This window comes from Podarcis melisellensis (assembly GCF_964234715.1).
Source record: "Podarcis melisellensis genome assembly, chromosome: 13".
Lineage (NCBI taxonomy): Eukaryota > Metazoa > Chordata > Lepidosauria > Squamata > Lacertidae > Podarcis > Podarcis melisellensis.
Window position 1 is genome coordinate 44879867 of NC_138545.1, and position 22253 is coordinate 44902119.

At 49.1% G+C, this 22253-nt stretch overlaps 1 protein-coding gene across 1 annotated transcript in view; it reads right to left on the reverse strand.

The window, feature by feature from the left end:
• Positions 1-10382: 10382 nt before the first annotated feature.
• RND2 (Rho family GTPase 2) overlaps positions 10383-22253 on the reverse strand; it is a 38012-nt gene continuing 26141 nt past the window's right edge. The window contains exons 3-5 of the mRNA XM_081884452.1: positions 16380-16489; positions 13488-13622; positions 10383-11198 (exon numbers count right to left, since the gene is read on the reverse strand). Coding sequence (XP_081740578.1) covers positions 10950-11198; positions 13488-13622; positions 16380-16489 — 494 coding nt within the window. The 3' untranslated portion in view covers positions 10383-10949. The remainder of the gene's footprint in view (positions 11199-13487; positions 13623-16379; positions 16490-22253) is intronic.

The window sequence follows — 22253 nt, forward strand, 5'->3', positions numbered from 1 at the left end:
AAGGCAGCCCTGTATAGGCAAGGTTTTTTTTTAGTATAATATTTTGTTATGTTTTTATATACAGTGGTACCTCTGGTTACAAACTTAATTTGTTCTGGGTGTTTAGTATCCATATTTTCGTTGGTTTAACATGGGTGAGCTCACCAAAAGGCAGGGCTCTTGCTATTAGGACTTGGTTTTTACTCGGTTCTTGGCCGGATACTGCTAACCTCAGTAGCCTCTCCAAACTTTTCTTCCGGAGGTATCCTTGAAAAGAGTTAGTGGCAGAAATGAACCCCATACTGGCTACGGAGACTTTGGAAGTGGGGAAGATCCATTTCAGTCCTTTATTCTACCAGCACGTGTTTGACTACAGAGCGGCAATACTTTTAAGCATCACCTGCAAACTTTCTGCCGCCATCTTAAGACGGAAGAAGTCTACAAATATTCCTCTCTGTTTTTGTGTCCGTCTGCGCCTCAGAAACTTGCAAACCTGCATTTTGAGTGCAAACTGGACCCTCGTTTTGTTTCTTAATCTGTTTTAGTAACAGGGCACCATTGTTTTGTCCAAAACCACCGTGATTGAGGTCTTGTGGATTTATTAAATTGGGAGTGGGGGAAGACAACTTCTTGCAAAATTGCACCAGGCTTGCTCAGTGAGGTGCATTTACTGTTGCCTCCATGCGACGAATTAACTGCCTGGGCAAATTCCAGAGGCAGTTTATAAAACATACAGATGGCATTCACAGCTGCTGCTTTCCATTCTTACTCCATCCCTGCTCCTGTTTTCAAATATGCCGGCAAAGGCTCGCCTCTGCTTTCCTCCCCCTTTTCTTAAAAAGACACCACCTGACCCTCAACCTCGAAGTCCTTTCATCCTACTATGGTATTATGTAGGTGTTGCAGTACATCAAGAAAGAAAACGCATTGCAGGCTTTTTTGGGAAGGGCGGGCCTCTCTTTAATCCCCTCCCCCAGTGCTCGCGGGACCTAAATTAGGTGCCCCATTTGAGCTGTTGGCCAAATGCTCTCTTAAAACCTTTCAGTCTTAAAATGATAAGTTTTGGTTGGAGTTGCTACCATCCAAAGCACACAAGCACTGCTTTTGACACCAGGTGGCACTTTGGACCAATCTGGCTCAGAGCTCAGTCTTTCATAGGCCATCATTCCAGAGCATCCATTGGAAAAAGGCTGGCGCAAGCCTGACAAACATGTGGGGCTCTCTGCTTTTATTTAGATAAAACTGCTTCAGTCGGGAACACACAGGCCCTGTTTGTTTCCTTTCACAGCACAAAGCATTTGGGGTGGGGAGGGAGGGGAAAGGGTGTCTGTAGCTCCTATTTCATGCTGGCTGGGACAACGCGTGGTTTGAGCATCTTAAGATGCTTTGCTTTGGACATCACTGGACACTCTCTCTTGGCTATATCTGCCAGGAGTGGATGCACACCCATAGAATACATTTTTGGAGTATGCAAGGTGTTATGTACTGAAGTTCTCACCCTGGGCCAGCAGGGGGATACTGTAGATAGTTTTCACTCAGGTCCACATATGCAAATAAGGAATTGAAAGTGACATTCAGGGGTGGAAACAGCAGGAAACCCCAACAGTGGAGGAGTGGAGATCTAAACTATCGGAATATACAGAGCTCGATAAACTAACGGGGAAAATTAGATATATAAAAGACCAAGTGTTCACTAAGGACTGGGGAAAGTACGTAGATTATCTGGAATGTATAAGTGAAGGGCAAATAACGCTAAAGGGATTTAAAGATGTACTGTGATAGATTATGGGATATTGTGTAAGGAAAATAGAGAACAAAAGTAGGTATAATGGCAATATCAACGATGAAACGTGTAACCTTATTTACTGCTTCGAATGATTTGCGGCCAAGCTGAAGGAAGTCCTGAAAGATATAGCCACGAAATAGGAGAGTTAAGAAAATAATAATTTTGTGTATTTTTGTATTTTTATTTATTTTTACTGTATGTTGTTTTTCTTTTATCCTTTTTTGTGTACTTTTTCCTTTACCTGTGTGTTAACCTTTGTTTTTCTTTATGGAATAACTAAAAAAAAATTTATATCGGGAAAGTGACATTCAGGGATTGGATAGTTACAGAAAGTCGTTACTGTTGTGTTGTAGTGGAGCTCTATATAAGCAGGCTGGCTGAACTCTTCAGTTCAGTTCTGTTCTGGCCTGTGAATAAACAAGAGCTGCTTGAAGAATCGCTGTGTCGTCTGATATGTTCACCCACAACTTAACACAAGGTAAAAAGGTAAAGGACCCCAGGACGGTTAAGTCCAGTCAAAGGCAACTATGGGATTCTGGCACTCATCTCACTTTCAGGCTGAGGGAGCCGGCATTTGTCCACAGACAGTTTTCCAGGTCATGTGGCCAGCAGGACTAAACCGCTTCTGGCGCAACGGGACACCACGATGGAAGCCACAGTGCACAGAAACACTGTTTACCTTCCCTCCACAGCCATATCTATTTATCTACTTGCACTGGCATGCTTTCAAACTGCTAGGTTGGCAGGAGCTGGGACAGAGCAATGGGAGTTCACCTTGTCATGGGGATTTGAACTGCTGACCTTCTGACCGGCAAGCCCAAGAGGCTCAGTGTTTAGACCCTCCACATGTCCCTGTCTACATACATCTGCTAAACCAGCAGATAGCTACCGTGGTTGTCCTTCAGATGTTGATGGACTCCCAAATCCCATCACCTCCACCCAGTATGGCCAACGGTCAGTGATGGTTGGAAACGGGAGTCCAGCCAAGATCCTGTTTTAAATAATATATCGTTGGCATGTTTGTCTGCAGCCACAGCCTTTGATGGAAGGCTCTGCTGACAGTGAATCATGTCTGTTGAGAGGTTTGGTTGGGAATAGTACTGCTCTGCTACATCCCCAAAGGTTATGGAATGTCCTGCAGGAGCCCAGGAAAAAGGGGACTTTCTGACCATAAATGCTCATTTCCTGTGACTCCCAGAAGGTATTCTGTTCTGTTCACTACTATGCCCTCTAGCAAACCATTATTAACTTCTCCCTAGGTCCTAATACCCAAGTGGGATGGACAGCAGGGCCGAACGGTGTCTGGTTTTCAACATTGTGATATATCACTAGCTAAACATTGTGATATACCAATATATATATATCACAATGTCTGAAACGTGGAGGTGAACAGGGTAATGTCCTGGCAACTGCTACTCCTTAGAAGTCTTTCATTTTGGGTTCTTTGGTTCCCAGAAGAAAATGGCAGCCACAGCTTGTGACGGCCACAAGTTTCTGCTTTGGTCGAACTCTTCCAAAGAGCTGGCTGTTAATGCTGTGAATCACCAGCGTAAGAAATTTTTGCAAAGGGAGAAGCAAATTTTGTTGGGCATGGTCCAACCTCCACCAGTACCGACTCTCCAAGTATCCCTATTTTCCAGGCACAGTCCCAGATGTACAGAGGCCATCCCACTTTCAGGTTTGATCCCGGAATGCCCCACTTTCCCTATTTTATTGGAGAAATAGGCGGAGAGTATGGAGTTATGTGACTCCCAAGCTAAGGAGATAAATTACTAGACAACCTTTAGAAGACATCTGAAAGCAGCTCTGTATAGGTAAGTTTTTAAAAAAATGTTTAATGTTTTATTATGTTTTTATATATATTGGAAGCTGCCCAGAGTGGCTGGGGCAACCCAGTCAGATGGGCAGGGTATAAATAATAAAACTATAATTATTGAATAGGACGTCCCTATTTTCATCGGAGAGATGTTGTAAGGTATGCCAATAGGCAGCGAATGAGGGCAGCCTTCCTTCTGATGCTTTAACCCCAACCTGCAAAAAGCCTGCTCAGCTTTCCCTGCAGCTGCAAAGGTAGAAAATCCACTTGGGAATTATGTCAACAGCTTGTTTTTGTCTAGATAAGCAATAAGCCACATGCCTAAGAAAACTGCTGGAGATATCAGCATTTTAAAGAAAAGGATCCCTACTCTCGACTTGTAGCACACGGCTTCTGGCTTTTGTGGACTAGCCTATGTGGGTGTTAAGTCCTGGAAGAGCCTTTCGGTCTCCCTTCCAGTTCCATAAATCTGATCCCCAAACACTTCTCTGTTGGGGATTATAGAGCAGGGTTGAAGGAAGCCATCTGATCCCCAGCCAACTCCTTCCGCACCTCGGGGCGATGCCTAGCAACGACAGGCAGATAAAACTTGTGAGCGGAGCGTTATGTATCGTTCAAGTAGCAACAAACCCCGAGAAAGCAAAAGCTCATAAACAAGATCTGTTCACTCTCTAACTCTGGAAGCAGGGCTCCTGCCTGGACCTTGCAATGTTGCTTGGAGAGAAGGACACTGAACCTGAGCATAGCTGTCAACTGTCCCTTATTTGGCGGGAAAGTCCCTTATCCCAGCGCTGTGTCCCACTGCTGTCCCTTATTGATGATGTCCCTTACATTTCCTGGGTTTCAAAGGAAGGAGCTCCTCTCCCTCCCTCCCTGCCAGCCAGGGAGGAGGGAGGCTCCAACTGTGTTGCTTGGCTGCGTTGCTCATCCAATAAGGAATCTAAGAACGACTGGGGGGTGGAGCTTACATGCCTTGTGCCAATCAAATCGGCCGCATTGCCTGGGGACTTGCCTTTGCTCAGCGCTTCCCAGCAGAGAGGTGACGGTGGTTTTCCTTGCTGCATCCCCTTTGCCGGGTTGCTGCGCTGTGGGAATCACCACTTGAGGCTTCGTTTGGCTGCTGGCTGGGCTTTCTGCCTTTGGCTTGGAGGGGCTCAGAAGTTGAACATACCCGTGCTTGGAAAATCCCTTATTTTGGCTGTTGATCCCTTACTTTTGAGGCTGCTGGTCCCTTATTTTCAAATCTGTAAGTTGACATCTATGAACCTGAGTGGGTTTTTCCCTGCACTGCCAAGTAGCTACAGCCACACACTTGAGGGTTGCCACAAAGGCAGCAGCCATAGCGTCATGGCAGGTAGACTTCAAGCCCACTACTGCTTAGAATCATAGAATTGTAGAGTTGGGAGGGACCCCGAGGGTCATCCAGTCCAACCCCCTGCAATTCAGAAATCTCAACTGAAGCGTCCGTGACAGATGGCCACCTAACTTTAGCTTAAAAGCCTCCAAGGAAGGAGAGTCCACAACCTCCTGAGGGAGGCAGTTCCACTGTCTCACTGCTCTTCCTGTCAGAAAGTTCTTCCTGATGTTTAATTGGAATCTCCATTCTTGTAACTTGAAGCCCTTGGTTCAAGTCCTACCCTCCAGAGCAGGAGAAAACAAGCTTGTTCCCTCTCCCATGGACAGCCCTTGAGATATTTGAAGATGGCTATCATATCTCCTGTGCTGGTCCCGGGGGAAAGGTTACCGAGAGGCAAGGTCAGGGTCCTGGGTCGAGGGTCTGTAGATTGGCCTCCAAGGGTGGAGCGGGGTCCGAAGCGAGGAACTGGGCAAGGACAGAAACTCTGAAGGTGCAGGTCTGGGTGCTGGCCGAAACAGCTCTTCAATGACGTTGCTCCTGCAACCTGGGACCGGGCTGACTGGCCTTTATCTTCTCTGAGGCCAGGGGCGGTCCTGGCCCCCAGGAGACCCGCCTCTCCTGGCCTTAAGGCGAGCACTCCTCCTGGGAGAAACCAGTTCCCTCTGCCTCTCTGCCCTGAGCCTCTGCAGCTCAGGAGAGGCTGGAGGGTTACTGGACTCAGGGGGAGACTCGCCTTCCCCTGACAGGGCTGGGAGAGGAGCACCTGTAGGCACTGTGTCCTCAATCACCTCCGGAGCCAGAGTGGATTCACCTGGTGCCTGCTCCTGAGGATCCGGCACAGGTGCAGGCGCTTCAGATCCAAGGCCCTGCCCCAGCTCAGCCAGCCCTGGAGGCGGGGACTCCTGTGCAGGCTGGGGTTCCTCCGGTTCAGCCTCTGAATTGGACTCCCAGGCCATCACATCTCCTCTCAGCCTCCTCTTTTCCAGGCTAAGCATACCCAGCTCCTTCAACTGTTCCTCATAAGGCTTGGTTTCCAGGCCCTTGATCATTTTGGACACGTTCCAGGAACATCTTCAGGAATTAAAAACATGCCCACTTCATAGATGAAAACAAGCTCTTCCTTCCCACCCACCAGACTCCATTGACTCTTGCTGGCTTTACAAACCAGGTGGAAGTGAGGTAAACATAGAAGCAGAGTCCAGGGTAGACTATTCTGAGGAAGGAGGCCCCAGACTTTGGCCCTCCAGGTGTTGCTGAATTAAAGCCCCATCAAGCCATCGGCCAGGGATTATGGGAGTTGTAGTCCAGGAACATTGGGAGAGTCATAGGTTACCTATACTGTTCAAACACATTTCAGGATAATCCCTGAAGTAGATTACCATCAAAGATAGCTGAATCTCCTTTCAATGACTACAAATACCTTGCCTGTCTTCCCAGCTTTGACAAACTTGGCACTGAGAAGTTGGGTTTCTTTGTTTTTTGTTTCAAAATAGGGGCCTTTGAATTTCAACCCATGGCCAGGGACCTAGTAAGGTAAAGGTACCCCTGCCCGTACGGGCCAGTCTTGACAGACTCTGGGGTTGTGCGCCCATCTCACTTATGAGGCCAGGGGCCAGCGCTGTCCGGAGACACTTCCGGGTCACGTGGCCAGCGTGACAAAGCTGCATCTGGCGAGCCAGAGCCGCACACGGAAACGCCGTTTACCTTCCCGCTGGTAAGCGGTCCCTATTTATCTACTTGCACCCGGAGGTGCTTTCGAACTGCTAGGTTGGCAGGCGCTGGGACCGAGCAGCGGGAGCGCACCCCGCCGCAGGGATTCGAACCGCCGACCTTTCGATCAGCAAGTCCTAGGCGCTGAGGCTTTAACCCACAGCGCCACCTGCGTCCCTGGCCAGGGACCTACTGCTAGTTAATTTGGGAGTTTATGAAACTTTTATTCAAGCAGCTTACTGAGAGGATGCTATTTAATGATTAATAAAGACCTCGAAAATTTGCTTTAGTGAGGTTCATTTATGGTCAGAACTATTATGCTAAAAATAGGATTAATAAATTATGAAGGCTCCCATTCCTGACAGGGAAAATCACTGCAGCAATGTATTACTCTTAACTTCCAAGGTGCCCATCACTTAATAGTTCATTATCAGCCATGGGCAAGGAGAAGAAAGGCAGCCATTATTATTTTATTCAGGACAGGCACCTTCCAGAACCCCTAGCACACAATCATAGGTACATTTGCCCATGCTCAGAGGCACTCCGGCTTCTTAAAGGGCCCTTGTGCCAAGGCCTTGCATTACAAAACACAGCTGAACACACCGGACAAAGGAATGGCATCCAGTAATCTAGTGGCGAAAAACAACAACAACCCCGAATATTTGGCAAACGTCTCCTTCAGCATGCTTCCCAGTGCAGACCAAATATGGAGCAGCAAAAGGAGCTATTGAGGAGGGAGAGGAGGAAAAACACAACTCTGTGAGGAAGAATTGTTCTCTTAATAAGGTTTTCATCTCATCAGGGGTTGCAATTTATGTATTAGAAGCCTAATAATAATCACACGCTGACGGCAAAATACCTAAGCTCCAAGGAATGATTTGGCTTAGCGGGCAGGTCATGCTAAGCGACTGACCGACTTTCGTCCCTCACGCAAAACGAAACTTGCTAACTGCCAAATTAGCCCAAACATTTTGCATTTGGGGATGCGGGAGTGAGAGGGGGGTCGAAGAGAAACAGAATTAAACACCTCAGCCCGAAAATTTATTATTATTATTATTATTATTATTATTATTATTATTATTATTATTATTCTATCAAATTCAAAATCTTTCGGCGATCGTTGTGGTTTCCCTCCTTCTGTAGATTCTCAATTCTGGCAAAATATATGGGGATAAAAGGTTCCATATCTTCCATCTGGATACCCTCCCCTCTCTTGTGCATACACAGGCATGCACTTTTTACCAATGAAGGCCTGGATGTGTGGGGTTTGGGCCTCATGGACGACCGTGGCCTGAGATAACCCCATGTCGAAATCCCAGACCAAGCAGAGGCTGGAAGGGAGATCCTGGAAAACCAGCTGCTGCCCAGCGAGGACAATGAAGCCGCTGTCCTCAAACCCAGCGCGGTTAACAATTGTGCCTTTTTTATTTCATTTTGGCAGAGAGGATGAACAGGCAGCCTCGGCTAATCCTGCCTGTGAATAGATCCCTCGGTGCCAGCGCAACTGCGGCACTCAGCCCGCTAACTCGAAAGGGAGAAGGGTTGGCTACCAAGCGTAGAAAGCAGCCACTGAAATCTCAAGAGTCCTGAAGTCCTGGTGTGTGGACAAGGCACTGGCTGCTCAGAGGAGAGGTAGAAAATGGAGACCCCCCCCTTCTTCGTCATATGCAGAGATACACCCGAGGCCTAGCTCAAACCAAGACCTATAAGCAGGGTTGGCAAGTTTGTGGCCTGAATTCTGCCAGGTGCTCCAAAAATCTGGAGGGTTATAGGTTAGCCACACCCTGATCTCAGTGGGCGCTGCCATGGTAGATCACAGACCCTCTAAATGCCCCCATTTTCCAGGGATTTACAGAAGCTCTCCCGGTTTCTGATTTGATGCCAGAATGTCCCACTTTTCTTTAGAACATCCTCGTTTTCACCGGAGAAATGTTGGAGGGTATGGAGTTATGCGACCCCAAAGCCAAGGAGATAAGTAACTAGGCAAAATTTAGAAGACATCTGAAGGCAGCCCTGTATAGAGAAGTTTTTTTTTTTTTAAAGTTCAGTGTTTTCCCTAATTTCATCAGAGAAATGTTGGAGAGTATGAGATCAGCCTACAAGACATTTGCTCAACTCGGGGGGCTCTGTCCCCCAAATCCCTTTGCTCCCCTTAGTTAGAAGCACATGACCGCTCCAGATTTTGCTTTATTTTTTCTTAGTCCTAGAATACTTGACCATATGCAGAGGTGGTTTTCCACACAAGCAAATCACACTTTGCAGGCAGGCTTGGACCCCAGAGCCACCACATCCCCTTAGAGTTTGGCATGCATTTGATCCAGAGAAAAGTCCTTCGATGGCACCAGAGGGTGGAAAAAGTTAATGGTGGTGGTGAAAATTAAATTGGTTTGTGTTTTAGGAAGAACGAGCTTTACACCCACCAAGAACCTAAAACAGTACCCATCCCCAGTGCTGGATTCCCAGATATATTAGGGAGCATGGAGTTATTATTTTGATTTGCAAGAAGAAGTTGCTTGACACACACAGCCACCTCTGTTCCCTTCTCTGGTCCAGGGCCCAAAGTCAGCAGCTTTCTCCCTCTCCTCCTCCAATCATTGCAGATTTGTCCATTGGCAACAATCCGTGGCTCAACCTCACTCTCTGCCAGGGCCCTTAATGAATGCTAATGCGACAATACTTCCTGGCCTCTTGACACACACGTACGCTGCGCTCCTGTCTATCAAGCCCATTTCTCCAAATCCTCTCGAGAGGGAATTTGCATGGCGGCATTTCCATACCTCCCGATAAACGTGCCTGGGTTCCCGCTGCCCCGAAGCAGCATCGTCCAGATACAACGTGGGAAGGAGAGACTTCAGACACAAATGCGCCTTGAGGGAAAACGAAAGAATGACTTCTCTTTGGCGCAAACCAAAACCATGCAGCGCCGCGGAACTGGAAGCCAACAGCAGCAATAAATTGCCAAAACAATGTCCTGGTTAATTTACTACCCGTGGCACAGAAGTGGAGCTCTCCTTCCTTCTCCACCCCTCCTTTTTCCCCAGGGAAAAGATATGATGAAAAAGCTCCCACCCAAACTCTGCTTTGGAATCAACCTTAATGCAGTGGTCAAAAGCATTTCAAGCAACAAGAGAGTGTGAAGTCAGTGGCGTAGCATGGGGGGTGCAGGGGGGCCCAGCTGCACCGGGCGCAACATCTGGGGGTTAGGGTTAGGGGGCGCAAATCCACGGGTTAGGGGGCACAAATCCATGGGTTAGGGGGCGCAAATTACTTGCCTTGCCCCGGGTGCTGACAACCCACGCTACGCCACTGTGTGAAGGCACGGCAACAGGGAGGAAATGGGCTCCTCCCGTGTCGCTGGAGTGGCTCTGAGAGGGTCAGTTGTCCCTCTCCTATCTCTTGAATCATACGAAGCAAATGAGAGAGGCACGGATGTCCTGCAATTGAAGGCACTAGAGGGTGTGACTGAGAGGATGCTGTGAGGAAAGATGGCTCCTGACGACACAGCTCCTGACCTCTCCAACCATCCTGCCAGCCACCTACCTGGCCGTGCCTCACCTGTTCAGTAGTGAAGCTACCCCATGGTCCAAGGCCTTAAATGCACTTCTGTTTACCATTCCCCTACAAAGTGTTTCAGCCCCCCCCCCAGCCTCCGCTACCATCTTTCTCCCGCCTTTCCCAAACCGACGCACACCTAACCCACACCCGCCGCCATTTTGTCTTCTCAAATGACCACCTTTTTTTTTCTGCCAACCCATCCGCAGCTCTTTATTCCGCGACCGGACCTGTGTGGGAGCGCTAGCCCCGCACTTCGCCTTGCGCATACAATTCACGAACACGCACGCACAGACATGTACACATGCTAAAGGCATGGCTTGACTGCCCCACGCCATGGCTGTACGAAGAGGCCAGTGGCCTGGGCAACCTACACATCATACGCTAGCTCCAAAATAATTGCTCTGAAGAGAATAAGAAGATTTCTGCCCACCCCCCCACCCCCGATATCTGTGCCTCACGCAGAGATGCGCTCCTTTTCCTCAGAGGTCATGCGCTACCTGAGCATTTTCTGTGTCCTGTGCAATACTAGCCTCACATCCAGGCGTTGTCAATGTATGCATAGCATTTCGCGGCTTCAGGCAGAAACGTTTTTTCCCGGGGGAAGGCTGCCTGTTTTCCCTCGGGCCTACATTCCCGGGGAACGGCGCAGAGACCTCCCCCTGACCAAATACTGTACAAAGAGATATGAACAAGACAGGCAGTGCTCTGCTTCAGCCCCTGGGGGGGGGGGTCTCCTCCGTCTCCTCTCACATCACCGAGCAGCTCTTGGCCCGGTCTTTGCGGATCTCGGTGTCAGTCAACAAGTCCGTCCGAGCGGGCAACTGCGCCGCCCGCTTCAGCCCTCGCTTTGAGTTGCTGTGCTTGAGGTGCTTGTGGATGCGGTTGACGGACGCCAGAGTGGTCACGTGGAAAACGTCCCGCACGCTGTTCTCCGAAACCTTGGAAGAGCATTCCACGTACGCCACGGCGCCCAGCTGCCTGGCCAAAATGCTGCCCTGCGCAGGGGGAGGGAGAAAAGCGCCAAAACATTACGCCAGAATCTGGCCCCTGTATTTATTCTTCTGCTTTTCCCCTCTCTCTCACACACCTTGGTTTCATAAGCCTCCCCCTTGATTTTGCCAAGACCTGCTCCCTTCCGTCCTCTAAAAAAACAACGCACAGCAGTAGAGTTTGGATTCGATATCCCGCTTTATCACTACCTGAAGGAGTCTCAAAGCGGCTAACAATCTCCTTTCCCTTCCTCCCCCACAACAAACACTCTGTGAGGTGAGTGGGGCTGAGAGACTTCAAAGAAGTGTGACTGGCCCAAGGTCACCCAGCAGCTGCATGTGGAGGAGCGGGGAATCGAACCCGGTTCCCCAGATTACAAGTCTACCGCTCTTAACCACTACACCACACTGGCTCTAATCCGTACTCCTAGCACTAATACGGAGCCCCCACCAGATGCTCTCGGCTCACCACCTTTCCTAGACGCTGCTAACTCCATGTGTTTCTTTAACATCACAGCTAGCAGTTAATTTTAGTTTTTTCCCTAGAAGGTAGAAAGAGAGCAAAGTGCTTCTTTTAAAATATATATATCTATAACACAAAACGAGCAAGGGAGGAAGAGCTGGTGTGTAAAACTAGGGAGGTGTGAGAAAAAGGCTGGGGTTTGTGAGTGCCGGAGTGCAAAGCAATGTTAAGCACTCGCTTTGCTGGGTTGGCACGAAAGGCGTGTGCAGAGACTAATGCTCTCAGCTGCCATTCGGCTCCCCTCTGCCCCCTGCCCCCCCCCGGGAGGGAATGTGCAAAAGGAGCATCAAAGAGTGCGCTGCCTCTGGCACCTTGTCCCTTCCTGCCTGGTATTTCAGATGCACTTGCCTCTGAACATACGGAGTTGGGGTTTTATTCACCTTAGTTTCTGCCTTGCTCATTTCATTGGCCACAGGGTGGGTTGCAGTACAGACAGGATAGGGAGGAATTCTTTAAAAACGTGACCATATATGGGTTGGAAAAGCACCCCCCCCCCATTTTGCAGATTAATTAGCAGCCCTGAGAACATGGGCTGGCTCGTTAGCTCACATCACCTGCAATTACCTGCCCTGCGGTCCTTTTTTTTTTGCTGCCTTCCACTCATTTCCTGCCAGAAAACACTTCTGGGGGTAGGGAGTTCACACACACACACACACACACACACACACACACACACACAAGTGCATAAAGCAGAGAAGATAAACATAGCTAACATGCACTGGGTGCTTTTAGTCAACTGGGGCAATACATGTGTTTGGCTCCTGCACATGTCAGGTGCAAGAATCTATGCATCCTTCAGACTTCTGAACCCTAAGTTTTTAATGTGATCCATGCAACGGTCACTTCCAGGCTTGACTACTGTAATTTGCTCTACACGGGGCTGCCCTTGAAGCTGTCCCAGAAACTCCAGCCGGTGCAGAATGCTGCAGCGAGGCTCCTCACGGGGTCTCTGCCACGGGAGCATATTCACCCAGTGCTTTTCCAGCTGCACTGGCTCCCGGTGGAGTACAGGGTCAGATTTAAGGTGCTGGTTTTGACCTTTAAAGCCCTTCACGGCCTAGGACCCTCGTACCTACGGGACCGCCTCTCCCGGTATGCCCCACGGAGGACCTTAAGGTCCATATATAGCAACACGCTAGAGATCCCGGGCCCTTAGGAAGTTAGATTAGCCTCAACCAGAGCCAGGGCCTTTTCAACTCTGGCTCCAGCCTGGTGGAACGCTCTGTCTCATGAGACCAGGGCCCTGCAGGATCTGATTTCTTTCTGCAGGGCCTGTAAGACAGAGTTCTTCCACCTGGCCTTTGGTTTAGAATCAGTTTGATTCCCTCTCCCTCTTTCTTTTTCTTTTCTCCTCCTGTGAAGAGGCTGCATCCTAATGTTTTAATGTTATATCTTAATCTTTTAAATTGTATTTCAATCAACTTGTTTTTATTATTGGTTGTTAGCCGCCCTGAGCCCAGTCTTGGCTGGGGAGGGCGGGGTATAAATAAAAAAATATTATTATTATTATCATCATCATCATCTCAAGGCCAATGATCAGTTTTTAAAAGCAGAGGTGCTACAGGGGGTGGGCAGGCTCAGGCCTGCCTCATATCCACATCTTCTGGCACCAAAGACTTCCTATCTCACTTACTTGAAATGCACCTTTCGCCTGCTCAGAGCCAGTCTCTGTTTTTATTAGCATATCTTGAAATCGAGGCCTAACACTGAGTTAAGCATGGTGAGCCCAAGCTATAAGTAAAACAACAATGATGACAACAACAACAACATACCTGCTCATGTGTGACGGGGATAAGGCGCTGTTTGGAAAGTTCCCGTAAAGTGTTCAGGTCGGTGCGCATGTCCAGTTTGCAGCCCACCAGAACCACCTTGGCGCTGGGGCAGAACTCCTGTGTCTCCCCCTGCCACTGCGGGGGAACAAAATCGGGAAATAAAGAACAGTGGGGTTAGAAAAACTGGCTCAATCGCCTGCTGTCAGGGCTGGAGTCAGACGCAAGGCTCCGTTGTCAATGAAGTTAATACTTTATTCAAGGAAACGGCATACAACTCAGCAACACTTCTCGGCACGTCTTGCCCCTATGGAGCAGGACTGAAGACCCCTGCCTTCCACCCCGTCTAAGGCTCCTCCTCTCCCAGATGTTTCCCAAGCAGTCTCAAACTGCGTCTGTGCACCTCTGGCCTCCATTCTGCTCTCATTATCCTGCGCGTTCTTGGAGACCAGCGGGGAGGGGAGCTCGTCGCAGCTGAAGAGGGAGACTCCCTGGATTCTTCAGCAGCCTCTTGAACCCCCCTCCTCTGCTTCATCCTCTGAGTCTGAACTGCTCCCTGTCACCGGCTCTTCCTGCTCACTAAACCCTGTTGTCCCTTCAGCATCCAATTCTCCCTCTGACCTCCCCTCAGTGTCCCACCACCAATCCCCGGGCTCTGATCCTTCCTCCTCTGGGGTTTCCCTTGGGGCTCCCACCACCCCTCTTCGGTCCAGCCAGTCCCCGACACCTCTCACCTCCATTATGCTACTTTTGCCATTTTCCATTTGCCATTTTTTAAAAGCGCTCTCTCTCACAACACTTGTTGCTATTTAGACGAGCAACAAAATACAACCGGTAATGTTTTTTCATGCGATGCCACATTCCATAAATCAGCAACAATACAGAAAAGCAGCGTTCCAGGAAAGGAAAGGGCGTTGCTTGCCGATATTCAGCACATAAAAATGATACACTACCCCTTTGCAAAATTTAGATTACAAGCTGAAGATTTCTGTTGTAAAGCTTTCAGGTTCTGACATGTTCTCTTTTCAACAGTTTTTGCACAATGCCTGGGCTGCTTGGGCATCTAAATAATATATTGGTAGAGTCTGTCTTATTTTGCTGAGTGATGATGGCTCTGCTCTCTGCATATACTCCAAGGCTTCCTTTTCTTTTCGCTGCTGTGCCCATTCCATGACTTCATTGTCGCCCCACCCCAGGAACAGAAATTGGTATTGGCCAACGTACTTCAGTATTCCAAGAATCTCTGCTTCAATCATCAGCTATAAAAGCAAGTTTCTAGCCCGTGAGGCTGAAAACACTTCAAAGTGTGGGAAAGTCTCCAGTGTTATGGGGCTGGGCTGAGAAGGGTTCTGTCAGTGATGGGGACTGCTACACAGCCTTGAATAAATCTTTGGAGGGGGTTTTTTTCCTACCAGCAAATAACAGAAGCGCAAATGGGAAAATTCAGGATTATTTGCATTGTTCATACAGATTTCTGGCACAGAATTTGGGTCACCTTGGTGGCTCCACCGAGCCTCAGCTCAGTAGAAATCAAGTCTCTACAAAGTTGTTTATTCAAAGAGCGTCAAATGGCTTCCCTTCCCCTCTGGCCTTACAAGCTGTGTGGAGCCAAAGCTCAGTGGGAAATCAAAAGCCGGTTCCTATTTTGCAGCCAACTCCAGTTTTGCACCCAACGGGCAGCAATTACAAGGGCTCCCCCCGCTCCCCGATGCATTCACATTTCAGCCTGGGGGCACAACACTCCGCTTTCAAAACCTCCCATATTTATATCAGTATCAAAAAGCTACACCCCCCGATTTCTGCTTCGCAGCACCTGAGGTGCAATTTCTGCCACACAAGCCTGTGCAGTGTTCACTGGAGGGAAGCAGAAAGCTGTTTGGAAAAGAAGTCCTATGGGACACCCATTTGTTCTAAGCTTCAAAAAACCCTCAACACGTTCCTCTCAAAGCCTCTGGGAGGGTTGCTGCAGAGACAGACCGAAGGTGAGCAGTGAAGGGTATAGATGGGAACAGGAGCAATTTGCCAGAACGCGCAGAGATAGCCCATTTCAAAACCCTCTTAGTGTTTTCCCCACCCAGAAGTCCAGAACTCAAAGTCAGTTGGGACTAGGTGGGTTCCAAGTCTTGAGGCATCGACTTCTGGGAACTTTTAACTAAAATAATATAAAGTTAAAGCCTCACCCACAGTGTCACGTAACAGAAACAGCTCTTGGCTCCAGCCGTTCTGATTTAAAGACTGAAGAAGCTAAATATGCAATGTTGCCAGGCACATTTGGGGCTCTCGGTTATGCTGGCCGTAATCCACAGCTGGCACAGAATATTCCGCAAATAGATGTGAGAAGAACAGCATCGCTGTTCCATTTGCAGTCTCCTGTTTTCGCACGTGGACAGCGCTCCCCGGATAGCAGCATTTGCCGGCAAGTTGTCAGAGATATTCTAGGCAGGAGGACTAGAGTCTTTCCCCTGGAGTCCCATCCTCAAATTCCCAGAACGCAAGCTCCAGAAGGGAAACTATGTCAGAACCGAAGCTTAGAGCCTGTTCTTTTTCTTCTTCTTTGGCGATCACTTGTAGCCAAGTAAGATTGTCTTCCATAAACACGGTTTTAACAACAAGTCCGTAAGTGACTGTGGAGGCCAATTCTGGACCCACACGTCCTTCCACAGTGGGGACATTGGTTTCCGGGTGGGAGTTGATCACGGTGTGGATTTGCCAAGCGTGCCTTCCTCTTAGCAAGTTTCTCCCTTGCATCCTGAGTTTGAGTGTCTTCAAAGCCAGCTTAGAGCACAACTGTGATTCTGGAGTCCCGCTGTATCTTCTAAGATGTCAGCTCTCCCCAAACTGAAAGATCATCCCCTGCCCCATCCCAAACTCCCCAGTATATTCTAGCTGGCTCACCTTTTTAAGGACACTGTCTAAGGTCTCTGGGCGGCTAATGTCAAAGCAGATGAGAACAGCATCCGAGTCAGGATAGGCAAGGGGACGCACGTTGTCATAGTATGTTGAGCCTGTGTGAGAAACACACATAACATTAGCTTGTTTGTATTGAGATTATACATGGCATTTGGCCTTTTAACTCAGAGGGCTTATCCCCTAACAGCTGAAACAGAATTCCACACAGAGCCGACACATTTTTTGAAATTAAAATCCGGAAATTTCAAATTTGCAGGACTGAATGATAAATGGCTTCCAGTAGATGGTAAGTGATCTATGCACAACTCCACACCCCCTGGTTTATATTATGGTTGTTTTAAAGCTCCTCAACTCATAATTAAGAAACTGTTTAAAAGAGCATCTATCAGATTTGGGAAACATGTGCATTTAAGTACTTTTGCATGCGGTTTGGTCAAGCATTCCCCCTCCCAGTTCATTTCAACTTTCCTGGGGTGCGTGCAAACCTGAATGCCCTCCTAATTTAGATTAATTTAATTAATTTGTATACCACCTTTCATTTGTTGATTTCAGGGAGGTTCGCAACATAAAAAACTACAAGATACAAAACACAATCTATCCAGTTTGGAGGCCCAGAAGGTTCTCAACCTGCAAAATGAGGCAACACCTTTTTTTTTTTAAAAGACAGAACTACACACAGTTTCTAAAAAAACCCGGTTTGCAGAAGTAACGCGAGTGCAGAAGGCTTAACCCCTTTCCCCGCCAAAGTGTTTTCCAATGGTTGCTTTCCCTCCAGCCAGAATTGCTTTAAGTTTCAGAGCCCAGCAGAGGAGAAATCCAGGAGACCAGGAATAAAAAAGCATTGTTGACCCAGCGCTTAAGAAAAGATTGTGGGTCTAGCAACTGGCGTTTGACCACCAAAGCAGACCAAGGGTAATAAGGTAAGAATCGCCACGCAACAAAATTATCCCTCCCTGTCTAAGAGTCTCCAAAGCCCTGATAGACAGTTGGCTTTCCTGAATATCTATTTCCAAGTCCCAATTCCGTCATCGTTACCCATTGGGTGTCCATGGGCAAATTATAGCTTCCCAGTTCCCATCTGTAAAACGGGAACAACAACTGGTCTTAGAGGGCTGTGAGCAGTGTTCAAAATTAGCCAGATGCCAGGCACATTTTACACCTGGCTATCGGCAACTAACAACCAAGTCAAGATGCCTGGGCTCCAGGATGGTGCCTGACATCTGGGGATCATTGGATCGGGACTGTTTTCACACACAAATACCCCACCCTGTAGAATTCTACCAGTTATATTATATCTGCTCAATCACAATGATTTCTGGAACCAAAATGCTTTTTCTGTGCAGCCTGAGCAGTCAATAACATTAAACTGTAGCAGCTTGTCTTCCCTTAACCCACCCCACTGCCCTGCACACAGTTCTGAAGAATGTTCCTACGTTATGAATGGTCCAGGTCACCATTAAGAAAAAGAGCTAGGAATAGCCCTATATATATGTGGACTGTCCCTGGATCAAGTGACTTTTCCTCCTTAAGCTCTCAAAGTTCTTAAGCTAGATCAAGGAGGTTGTCATTTGAACCAGCCAGATGTTTAACTGAGAATCAACCACAGTCAGCCCATCATTTGAAAAATAAGACTTGCCCCAAACGGCAACTAGACATTCCGTTTTGGTCGAATGTAACCTGGGTTTAAGGAGCCATTTGGCACCTAGCTTCTATATCAAACATTGGCTGTGGTGGCAATTATAAACAGATGCTGTATATTGCTTTGTACTTTCGAAGTGCCATGCAGGAAATTTCATGTGGCCGTGGACTGGAAGCCAGGGAACTAACATCCCTTCTGTTTAGAATAGGTAACCTGAAGTAAATTCCCCCACCTTGCTTTCATCACGTAGAAGTGGTGCCAGGATACCAGTGCAGCAGAGACCATAAATTAAAGATAAAGGGACCCCTCACTGTTAAGTCCAGTTACAGACGACTCTGGGGTTGCGGCACTCATCTCGCTTTACTAGCTGAGCTTTCCAGGTCATGTGGCCAGCATGACTAAGCCGCTTCTGGCAGACCAGAGCAGCACATGGAAATGCTGTTGACCTTCCCGCTGGAGCAGTACCTATTTATCTACTTGCACTGGCGTGCTTTCGAACTGCTAGGTTGGCAGGAGCAGGGACTGAGCAACAGAAGCGCACCCCGTCGCGGGGATTCGAACCTTCTGATCAGCAAGCCCTAGGCCAGGGGTCAGCAAACTTTTTCAGCCATGGGCCGGTCCACCGTCCCTCAGACCATGTGGTGGGCCAGACTATTTTTTGGGGGGGGGGATGAACGAATTCCTATGCCCCACAAATAACCCAGAGATGCATTTTAAATAAAAGCACACATTCTACTCATGTAAAAACACGCTGATTCCTGGACCGTCCGCGGGCCGAATTGAGATGGTGATTGGGCCGCATCCGGCCCCCAGGCCTTAGGCTGCCTACCCCTGATCCAGGCTCTGTGGTTTAGACCACAGCGCCACCCGCATCCCAGGCCATAAATTAGCAGGCTGCAATTATATATTCTGCCGAAGCCGAATCCACAACAGCACATGCCCCTCCAAAATGCAAATGGGAACAAACGCTTTGATTTGAGGCACAAATTGCCAATGCCTCACTAGACAGCAATGGTCTGTGGCATGACATTTTCGGAGGTTTCGGTTCAGCTGCGTGAGAAGAGTTCAGCTTCTTGGGAGGGAAGAAGGAACAGGTGCTTGCTTATAATGGACGAAGGGAGGGAGGGACAAACCAACGGGCGATACCTCACCGCCCAGACTGGACCCGTTCTGAACCTCCCCTTATCTTAGCAATAAATGTCCTCTTCTGGATTAGTCCTTAGGGACGGGAGCACTTGCTACTTCACAGCTGAGGAACTGCCCCTCCTGGATAGCAGCTACTACTACCAGCAAGAAATGACCAGTCCTTCATTTCCAAGGCTGGGAATGAGCTACCTGGATGTGATCTCTGACCTGCAATCTCAATTATATCTCGAATGACTGTGCTGACTCGGTGGCGAGGGATAGGCACGCTCCAAGCGCTGAGATGCACTCTATTACTATTTCCAGTGCTGGAGCACCGAGCCCTTCTTCCCACACCAGAACAAAGTGTGCAGGGTGAAGCAAGGTGTCATGAGATGCGTGTGGCTGCCGCCAATAAACCAGCAGCTACGTGCCTAGCTCTCATCTCCCCTTCAAGGTCATGGACCGGCTGGATGCAAGTGAATGGTGGGAGGCCCTCCCGGGAAGAAGGCTCAGAGTCTGGGGATTGGTGGTGGGATGATGATAAGTGGTCAGAGGGAGAAGACTGGGAGGAGGAGGTGCCGGAAGCTGAAGAGGTATCAGGGTTTAGTGAGCAGGAAGAGATTGTGGCAGAGAGCAGTCCAAAATCAGAGATAGAAGCTGAAGCAGAAGAGGAGGGAGGCCAAGAGGCAGAGATGAGTCAGGCTGGTGAAGAAGCCAGGGTGTCTCCCCCTTCTGCTGTGACAAGCTCCCCTTCGCCCTGATCTCCCAGGACCAGGAGAGGTGTGAAGTGAGAGGAGCAGAGACAGGTGTGCTGGCGGAGTCTCATATTGCTTGGGAAGGACCCAGGAGAGCAGGAGTCTTAGGCAGCCATGGGAAGGCGGGGACCTTCCGCCTCCACAACTGCCTCGTGGGGGAAAGACCTACCAAGAAGAGTTGTTGTGCTCCTTAGGCCTGGACCTAATGGTCAGGGGTCCCTTTACCTGTACCTTTATCTCGGCCGGCGACCACTGAGAGGGGGGGGTTAATGTGGAATGGTGTGGCACTAAGGAATGGGACACAGCTGTACTTCATGCCACAGGCAGGGAAAGGGGAGAAGTCAAAAGGCAGCGGCTGTTTTCGGGAGCAGCTGCGAGTGCATCTCATAATGTCTACTTCCGCCCTCACCCGGTTACAAAAGCAAGGCGGAGCTGCCTGCAAAGTCCCAACTCATCCAAGTTGCTACTCTCTTGCCAGGTCAAGGACTGCAACAAACAGCTGCACTCTGCACCCAGAACGGAGCCAATCCATCATCTGCTCTGGCAGATAGTGACATTCGTTGCACAGGGACGGTGGCCCGCTCCGGTTCAGAAGCAGCGATGCCCAATTTTGCTCTTGGCATCTTGTAGCTCTACGCTGTGCCAGGACCTGATCACGGCAGCCAAAGTGCCAGAATATCAGAGAGAGAGTTTGACTGCGGGGCCACTGCGCACGCTGAGCCAAATCGACAAAATCCAAGCATTACAAAGGTAGGTGGGACGCAAGAGCTCATCTCTCCCGATTCCCCTGCTGCATGATAGGACTAGCCCCGGACATATCTACCCAGAGCTGAACGTGCCACTATCAGGAGGGCTGGGTGCTCTGCACACAAGCTCCCGAAGGCACAGCCCCGTTCGCTGTAGCTGCTTTTGAAAGACGGCGCTGTGGGTTAAACCACAGAGCCTAGGGCTTGCCGATCAGAAGGTTGGCGGTTCGAATCCCCGCGATGGGGTGAGCTCCTGTTGTTCGGTCCCTGCTCCTGCCAACCTAGCAGTTCGAAAGCACGTCAAAGTGCAAGTAGATAAATAGGTACCACTGTGGCGGGAAGGTAAACAGGGTTTCCGTGTGCTGCTCTGGTTTGCCAGAAGCGGCTTAGTCCTGCTGGCCACATGACCCGGAAGCTGTACACTGGCTCCCTCAGCCAGTAAAGCGAGATGAGTGCCGCAACCCCAGAGTCGGTCACGACTGGACCTAATGGTCAGGGGTCCCTTTACCTTTTACCTAATGTTCAAATCCAAGTCCGGGAAGAGCCCAAGCCTAGGGATGGGGAAACAGGAGCAAGGGAAAGATTCTGCTGCGTCTTCCAAGCAAACAGGGCAACGCTGCAGAGAAGAGATCTAGGCAAACAGTGCCAGTCTGACACAAAGAGGGAGCCCTAATTGCTTTTGCAATGAGTCACCTCTGAAGCACAGCACACAATGACAGGAGCATTAACAACAAGCAATATTCTTCACACAGCACCGTATGTCTCCCGCGTCTTAAGGAGACCAACAAGTGGCATCAGACCCACAAGCAGTGTCAGAAACTTAGATATATAATCTAATCACTAATATCTAATCACTAATAATAATAATAATAATAATAATAATAATAATAATAATAATAATAAATTATTTATACCCCGCCCATCTGGCTGAGTTTCCCCAGCCACTCTGGGCAGCTCCCAGTCAAACGTTAAAAACAGTACAGCATTAAACATTAAAAGCTTCCCTAAACAGGGCTGCCTTCAGATGTCTTCTAAAAGTCTGGTACAGTGGTACCCCGCAAGACGAACGCCTCGCGAGACGAAAAACTCGCAAAACGAAAGGTTTTTTCGTTTTCGAGTTGCCTCGCAAGACGAATTTCCCTATGGGCTTGCTTCGCAAAACGAAGCTTGCCCCGGGGACAGCGGGTCTTCTCTTTTGAAGCAAGGGGCGGCGGGGAGATCGCTTCTCCCCACCGCCCCTTGCTTCAAAAGAGGTCCGGAGGCAGCTCTTCCCGCTGCCCCCGGACCTCTTTTGAAGCAAGCGGCTGCGGGGAGATCGCTTCTCTCCGCAGCCGCTTGCTTCAAAAGAGATCCCGGACCTCTTTTGAAGCAAGCGGCTGCGGGGAGATCGCGTCTCTCCGCAGCCGCTTGCTTCAAAAGAGATCCCGGACCTCTTTTGAAGCAAGCGGCTGTGGGGAGATCGCGTCTCTCCGCAGCCGCTTGCTTCAAAAGAGATCCCGGACCTCTTTTGAAGCAAGCGGCTGCGGGGAGATCGCGTCTCTCCGCAGCCGCTTGCTTCAAAAGAGATCCCGGACCTCTTTTGAAGCAAGCGGCT